At 47.9% G+C, this 8,775-nt stretch overlaps 1 protein-coding gene across 1 annotated transcript; it reads right to left on the bottom strand.

Annotated features, from left to right (window-relative positions):
- Window positions 1-3,523: 3,523 nt before the first annotated feature.
- LOC126523320 (neprilysin-1-like) lies at window positions 3,524-5,302 on the bottom strand. Its single transcript, XM_050171965.2, has one exon. The coding sequence runs from the start codon at window positions 5,300-5,302 to the stop codon at window positions 3,524-3,526; it is 1,779 nt and encodes a 592-aa protein (XP_050027922.2).
- Window positions 5,303-8,775: the final 3,473 nt, after the last annotated feature.

The following is an 8,775-nucleotide window of genomic DNA, read 5'->3' as shown; positions in this document are numbered from 1 at the left end:
AGTATTAGAGAAAGCCCGCGAAATCTGTAAAACAGCTACGTAACATGACCCATTCTTAGCCGAGATTGCAGTGCTCCCAACCCTGCTGTGTATCAACATATAGCTTGCTAAATCCTGCTAAATGTTACTAAAGAGTGACGTAGCAATAATGGAGACGTTGATTGAGCGATTTACGCCAGTCATGTGTTTCTCTCGCGGCGGTTTACCGTAGCAATACAAAGGGCAGGCAGCAGACCTAGGTTGAATAGGAATGGTTCATAAATCAATAGAATAAAAAAAAAACTTGCGGCAGTTGGTTCATCACACGGCCAAGAACAACCATTTGGTCGAGTCTCCTTGGAGTGCTATTTTTAACTCCAGGTTAGATTCAGCCTGTACCAGCGTTGCCAGATTGGAAAGTCGGCACGACACCAGAAACTCGCTAAAATTTCCCCAGATTTCACCAGAAACTAAAATTGCCTTAAAATGCACAAAAATGACCAAGAATTACCATTCGTCAAACACTCATTTTATTATTTATATAAAATCATGATGAGAAGCCTTTAATCATCACTTGGAGCATCGTAATTGTCTGAATGAAACCAGCGTAGCATATCGTCTGGGATGATGAGGAGCCTTTAATCATCGCTTGGAGCATCGTAGATGTCTGAACGAAACCTGCGTGGCATATCGTCAGTGATAGTGAACTTCACGCATCACCCCTCTCTGGAGGCCAACGTTGTGCGAATTCGTACAATAGAATCCAAAGTTTTCAGCGACATCTTGTTACTGTACTTCGTCTTCACACACGTGACCTGACTGAAGACACGCTCCACCACTGCATTCGACACTGGGCAAGGAAGACATGCCAGTGCATACAATGCAAGTTCCTGGTAGGGATTTTCCCCCATGGCATTTTTAAACTTGAAAATTCCAGCCCAAAACGTTGCAGAATCCTCAGGAAGTCTCCCGTCGAAGACGGCCTCCTCACTCCAAAGATGCATAACAATTCTCCTGTATTGCATTTCAATAACGCCCATGTTTTTTTGAACCAGATGTTGAAGGGGAAGTTGCAAAAGAGGAAGTCGTGCAGTTTTAGACAAGACTCGTGAAGGGTGAAGTCCACTCATGCCTTGAAAAATAGCTTGATTGGAGGGAAGACGCTTTTCCACTTCCTTCAGCAAGTCAGTGAGAAAATCTTGGCAGCGTTGCTTCACCCCTTACACAGCAGCTTCGTTGAGGTTGGTCTCCTGGTGCTTGCAACGGAGGAGTTCACTGACAAATTGAGACCCAAAGTCTGTCATTCCCAATGAAAGTCTGTGCCCTTGCTTGTTAAAAATTCTTGACTTCAGCGTTCGGTGAAGCAGATCAAGCTCTTTGTACATCTTGTCTGGATCAATGTTCACTGACTGGAAGAAGGCATTGACCTTTTCAAATTCTTGGACGATGGGAGTCAAAAATATGACATAAATGTAGTTTACATCATCATGGAGCATGTCATGGATCAATCGAGCTTTGTACCTTACTTCTAGAGTACCTTCTTGCATGGCTAACGTAAAGTAAGCCTTCAGCTCATTCCAATGTTCGATAAATCTCTTGATGACACGCCCCCGAACAAGCCATCGTGTGCGAGATAGCTTCAAAAATGGCATGTGGCAAGACTTCTTGTCACTTTGTGCTTCTACTTCTTGTTCTTTCATGCTTTCAAAAAGTTCCTTGTAAGCATGGCGTCGGAGTGTATTGTTTGAAAACCATGCTGGGATTTCAGTTAGGAGGTAGCCTAGACTAGAAGGCAACGTTTCAAAAGCCTTTTGCACGCAGAGGGCCAGTGAATAGCATACACACTTGTTCAGGATGCAATTAGGCGACTCTTCTTTGATTCGTGACCAAACACTGTTGTGTTCACCAACCATTACAGCAGCTCCATCACAGGCAATGCCACCACAATCGCAAAGGCACATCCCATACTCATAAAGGCAATCTCTGACAATCTGAAAAAGCGCCTCACCAGTCGCATGAATCACTGGATAAAGCCCCAGGAATGCAGTCACAATTTCGCCGGATCTTTCGCTAAAGTAACGGGTGCAGATTGCGAGCAACTTTTCCACCGTGACATCCGTGGTCTGACCAGCATCAGAGAGAACTTCTTGCCTTTAATATCAGCCATTACTTCGTCTAGAAGAGAGGGGGACAAGGCAGAGTTGATTAAAGCAGTGCACTTGGTACGGTGAAGACGTAGGTGCTCAAGAAAGCTTCCTTTGCCATTTTTTTATCACTTCCCCTAAATGGTCAATAGCCAAGGTGGGGCAGTGGCAGCAGGTTGCAAGCGCTAACTCCAACTCAGCACGTTTCAAGTCGTCCGATAGGTTCGGCTTCTTTGGGAAATTGAGCGTCTCAGAAACTGATGCAGACTTGACAGCTCCTTTATGCTGAGCTCCCTGTGCATGTTTGCTTAGTGTGCCGTGGTGTGGTCGAAGAAATTTTCGACATAACTTGCAGAATGGAAGCTTGCTACCTTGTGATGTCGCACTTGTAAGCCATGGGAATTCTTTTTCCCAGGATTCGAGGTACTTACTGTTGTATTCATAGGACTTGCGGGCTCTTTTTACTGTCTTGGCACAGTCTGCATCACCATCTCCCTTCGGAGTCGACTTGCTTTCACTGCTCATTACGACAGTGTGAAGCGGTTGAGTCTAGAAAAAGAATCAGGGCATTTGTGGCAAACGCTACGAAAAAGCAACATAAGTAAACAATTACCGCCAAACTTACCAAATTGAGATGTGCTTTGCCTGCGAAGTCCCGGGTGGATCTTAGGCCACCAATTTCATGGAAGCTAAATGCCTTTATACTGCGCAACAGCGTTTTGTGAAAGCGAAACGAACGGAGCGTCCGCACGTGTATTGGCTGGTCACTTGACTCGTTGCCGGTGGCCCGGCGTTGCTCTTCCCGCGCTTTCCACGGTAATTTCATTCCTCCGCTAGAACAGACGGTGCCGCCTATTGAAACTTCTTATATCTATACGTGCGTTGAAACCTAGTGCTAGCATCACACACTAGCATAAACCTTCGATACAGTAAGCTTTAGTTCACTGTACCCTAGCATTAGCACAGCAACACAGGGATTTCATGAGGAATAGACAAATACAAATATAGGCCTTAGAATCGCGCGGGCACAGGCGCTACCTAGCGCTAAATGTTTGGATGAGCAAGGCCGGTAGACGGTAGTTTCGGTAGACTGGTTTTCCCCAGATATCCCCAGATTTTGTCTGGTGTAGCAGTTTGCTGGCCTGGCCACCAGGAGCTCTTCATTTTCACCAGATTTCCGAAATCTGGTGGCCAATTTCACCAGATGGCAACGCTGGCCTGTACACAATGTGTAATGCTTGACCGTTGACGGAGAAGCATATTTAAGGTCTGAGGACAATTATGGTATGTCTCTGTATCTATCTGTATATAAGTGGGAGCTCCACAACAAGTACAAAAACTGGCTGTTCCCATACAAACACAAAATAATAAAGCTACAACTTCTTCGCGAACGTCGACTTCTAGCCGAAGAAAATGCACTTCTTTACAGGGTTCATCTTCGAACCCAGCGGGCAACCGAAAGCATTAGCGAAGGCTATAGAGTTCCGCACAAGTTTGTTGCAGTTCGCTGAGGAGGGGTTACTGAAGCCTTCCCGGCTGCACGTCATGTAACACATTGTAAGAAAGAAAACCCGTGTTTCGGTTAGATCTTCGCTGATTTGGAGTCCGTTCTCAACATTCTTCGAGGCATCCAGGTAGACGGAGTAAGCAATCTCTAACGCAGGAATATCCGGAAACAGGCTGCGGTCGCTTTCCTCGCTGCTGTTGAGGCACTTTTCTTTCACCTCATATACTGAGCGTGAGCTTTCGCTGAGTATTGAGCTAACCAGCACTCCATCAGAATGCCATTGGAGGCCCTTCAGGTCTAGTGCCTTCACCAGTTCGAAGGCAAGGGAGAATCCAATGCCACCATAGAACATTGCATTTGTGCCCTCGCTGTAGAACAGCGGCCGGGCGACAGCACCGATGGCTACGTCCACTTTGTTCACGTGGTAATCGTACTGAAGGTAAGGTAGCGCGTAGCTGTGAAGCAGATCGGACATGTATTCGTAGTCGGGAGACCTCCTGATCGTTCTCAGACTCGTAAGAGACCGAATCCAGTAACCGCCAAATGATTCCGCCTGTCCGGGCCCAGGAAAGTTCTTGTAGATCTCTTCTAAACTTTCGTTTGTGAGGAAGCTAGCCGGAGGCCAGACCTGCATAGTTGCCGATAGCAGCTTGTCGGTCACCGCATTTCTGCTTTCTGGGTCCAGCCAGCCGGACGCGTTAACCAAGCGCACGGCCGCCGAAACCAAGCGGTTGAAGCTTCTGTCTATCAAATCCTTTTCGCTGTTCTTAATGTGCAGCGTGTATGCTAGTGACAGCAGCATCAGCTTGTAGACTGCCTCAACTTGAGTGGCGCAAAACGCTGGTCTCAGTCTGTCTGCTGTTCTCTGGTCTCCGTACCGCGACAACAAGAGGCGGCTGTCAGCAATAGGACCGTAGTGTTCAACGAATTGCCACGCCAAGTATGACAGAATGTCTTGGTTTGTGTAATTTTGGAAGAGCTCGCCTACGGTGGCAAGGAACTTCACATTTGTCACGACTATTTCGTCTTTGACGGTCAGCGCGGGGCTCAGCGTTGTGGTGTGCTGAAGATGCCGCAGCCACCGGGAAAATGCTAAGTTCGGCGTGTACTTTTGTATTTCGCCGATGGGAAACTGCGCCGCATCTCTGGGAGACACGTGAAGGGCCTCGTTGAGCTTCTTGAGTATATTGCCCTCTAGATTGGCTGCATCTCTCGCATGTCGCAAGTTGTCTGTGGGGCTAGCGTTGGTGAATACCTGGTAGAACTGGCTCCAGTATGTGCTATAACCACCATGTCTGTTCACGCTGCGGTGGTGCCGCAGGTAAAAAGGCAACTGAGGAGCAGGGGCGAATTCAATAATCCAGTTACTTGTTTTCGCATTGCGTCGTGCCGAGAACACTCGCATGGAAACCCACAGTTCGACGCGCCAGTGGTATGCCAGCGAGATGAGCGCGCCCAGCGCGTCTACGTCCGCCCTTGGCTTCTCTGGCCAGGCCAGGCTCAGGTTGTTCAGCAAGAGGCGAAATTCTTCAATCGTTGATCCGTACACGGAGGAGTTGCCCATGCAGGTCTGAAACATGATCAGTGCTATGCGGGCTATTGGGAAGATCTTTGAGCCCTCTCGTAGAGTTGTTTCAAAGCCGAATAACCAAGAGTAGACCATGTCTTGCATGACGGATGTATCAAAGTCACGCAGCTCGCTCCTTCCACTTGGTTGTGACCATTTACTACATACGTGAGCATAGAAGTCATCGCAGGCGTCGATTCTACGATTCAATGCGTTATTCAGAAGTTCCGCATGCAAGGCACAGTGTTCTCTGACACACAGATCCCTGCCACGTCTGGTTGGCTGGCTTGAGATCACGAAAACGATGCTCAGCGTCACGACAAGTAGCAGGGTAGCTATGGTGACCATGACGGCAACCAACGCTACGCTTGTTACCGATCCTTTGGGGCCACTATGGGAACGACGGGGAGAGCACACCTGAAAAAAAAAATATGGCACGGCACTAAATAAAAAATTCACTCTGTAAAACTTTTGTACAACGTTAGATTCTGTAAGCAATCACTTGATATATACGGACTTCATACGGAGTAACCATACCGTAGGATATCTGCGGTATAGGTGGCCGCGTGAACTCCTAAGCACATTTTGTAACACCTACGGGATATAGGAGGAGGCCTTCGGCAGTATCCCGTCTGCACGGCAACAGCGCCTACATGTATTACAGGCACACATTATCTGCCCCAAAAGTGTAACCTAAGGTACTTTCACCAAGTGACATGTAAAGTCTGTTCGCAAGGGCAAAAATAATTTCAGGATTGTTTTCTGTGGGATAGCTTGTACGAATGAAAATAGTGAAAAAAAAAATAAACGCTGCAGTTCGCCCTAACGGCGAAGCATTTAAACCGACAGCAAAGTATTAGACAATTACACAAAGTTATGTTTGGTGTTTTATCGGCCATATGTTATGCACTAAACATTTACCTACCAATTAAATTAACAAGCATGGTGTCACGAGCGCACAGGCAAAGATGATCAGACATCATTCTATGACAGCGAACACTCGCTGTAACGACGCTGGCTTGAAGAAGACTGCTAGCCTCCAAGAGCGAACACTTGTTCGTGCTGCCCGAAACTTCAGCGCGCCTCTGAAAATTCAGGTTACGCCGCCTCCTAGGTCCGCGGAACAGCGCGCATGAAGCGGCCAGCCATCTGGGCCGGCCAGCTATTGCATCCGCAGCATGTTACCATCAAGGTAGGGCGCAAGGGTCGCGTAAGCGCTCAGCAGCGCTTGTAGCCGTGCGCCGCCACGGCAGGGCTTAAGGAGCAGACGGCGTGATCAGCTGCCTCCCTCGCGTGCGCTTTATCATATCAAGGCCGGCCCTCGTGGATCGAACATCGGGCGTCAAAGCGGCGAATTTCGCCCGGGGACGAAAACCGGCGTCGAAAATGTTGCTGCTGCCGGCCGATCTGTCTTTACAGATATGTTCGTCGGGCGAACTTCGCTGCCGGAAGCGCCGAACGCGCAGTGGTGCCAACGAGCCAGTCAAGATGCACCTTTTCCGGCCAACTGGCCTGACAGGAATGGCTGCCCCGGACGCTTCACTCTCGCGGTAGCCTCGGAATCGTTTGTCGTCGCCGGCAGCTATTGGCGCTTCATCGTGTGACGCTTGATCTGCGAGACGACGCACACTGGTCTAGGAATTAACGCCGAACCATCAAACGCATGGCGAAAGCAGCAGTCCTCGAAAGTGAAAGCCGCGCAAACCAGACGACAAAACGTAGCGATCGCTGACGTGTAGCTGGAGCTTCGGCCGAAGTGAAACGGGCGTACTGTTTGCACGCACGCATACAGAAACAAACACGGTAATACACAAGCTAACACTACTCGACCAACTCTCAATCAACCTTTTCAGCCGTGCACCCAACCAAGTATCAATGGGATCCGTGATGCCGTACTTACTTTCGATCGCATGTGTCAACGCAGCGGTCACCCGGCGTTTGGAAAAGAAAGGGGCTTTTAGCACCGACCACAGGTTAATTATTTGTTAGTAAGCTCATTTTATTCATTTTTGTAAATTTTGCCAATAGTCTTAGCGCAAAGGCGTCCTAACCAAGGTCTGAAAAAAAGTGTTGTGAAGGCGCCCTGTCTTGTGAAGGTGTTGTGAAGTGCGAACGTACCTCACAACGCACCCTAACGTCCTTCTAACATTCCTGTGCTCGTTATCGTTTTAGTGCAGCAGTACCGTCTCCGCCTCCCACATGGAAGGCCTGGGTGCCATAAACTTATATAAATCCCTAGGGGTATAGATCGGCAAATGGGAAGACCATCCGAGTACGTTTGCAAATATACACCGGACCGTTACGCCGGCAAAATATCTCGGGGTGCCGCTTGAGCACTACCGTGACGCGGTGGATTACTGGAATGCCGAAGCTGAAAGGGTTCGTGAGTGCACACCTAAACGGGGGCGGGGGGTCGATTTGTCAATGTTTGCTCGTGCGACGGTGTGCGACCTGTTTGCCGTTGCCAAAATTTCTTACGTGCTTCAAGCGTTCTGCATGTCAAGGGCCAACATACAACTTTTACACAGAGTACTCACAGTGTTTGTATGGGGTTCCAGCTGGGAGCGCACCAGTCGCACTAATCTCTTTCGTTCCGTTGAAAGTGGAGGACTACATCTGGCACATTTGTTCATAAGGCAGATTGTGTCGAGGTTTGTTTACTTACGGGACCAAAAGGACCCATTTTTGTTAACTACGTTTCAAGTAAAGCTGAGCGAAGCTATACCTGAATTCATTGCATCGACTCGTCGGTGCAGTCAAGGCAGAGTGCGTGGTTTCCTAAAAGAAGTAGTCTGGGGTTTTCAGCTGTTGAAGGTTCGATTTTACATGGAATACTAAGTAGGGTACCACTAAAACGCTTATATAAGGACCTGATAGACAGAATGTTGCCGGTGCCATTGTATTGCTCGATGTTCTGCATTGGACCCGAAAAGGACGTTCTAAAAAGAGTAAAACGAATGCCAGTACACCCGCCGGTAAAGTCCTTCTTTTTCCAGCTCCACACCAATACTTTACATGTGAAACCATGGCTAGAGGAAAAATGACTTTTTATGCCTTGAAGCGTCAACTGCTTATAAGGCCGAAAACCCGAAACAGTCGAACACAGTATTCCACTGGGACATCTTAAAGGGAACCCTAGAGAATGACTTACCGATTACGCAGTATGGGATTCGTTTCTTGCCTACTCTAAATGAAGACACTGCACCGTATGACATGTGCATGCTGTTATCCTTGCATAGTTTATGGAAAACTAGAATGGCCGTGGGACACGCTGAAATAAACGCCCGGCCTGTTAGAGAATACTTTATCGAAAACACTTGTGATACTAGAAAATACTAGAAATTTACAAAAAGAACAACCAACAACGCTCAGTGTGATGACTTAGCTTGCGAACCTGAAGCGCTTTTAGCCCGATGTCCACCAACCAATGGGAGAGGTTTTTATTTTGAATGTCAAGTATTGTTCAAACGTCTCGTTTTGGGCGTTGCCATGTCGGTAATAAAGAAAAAAGAAGGCCGGGTTTCGAATCTCGACTGACGTAAGCCTGTCTTAAATTGCTTTTGTTTTTGTTTTGGAGT

Source organism: Dermacentor andersoni, chromosome 6 (genome assembly GCF_023375885.2).
Source record: "Dermacentor andersoni chromosome 6, qqDerAnde1_hic_scaffold, whole genome shotgun sequence".
Lineage (NCBI taxonomy): Eukaryota > Metazoa > Arthropoda > Arachnida > Ixodida > Ixodidae > Dermacentor > Dermacentor andersoni.
This window is presented reverse-complemented; position numbering and strand designations above follow the sequence as displayed.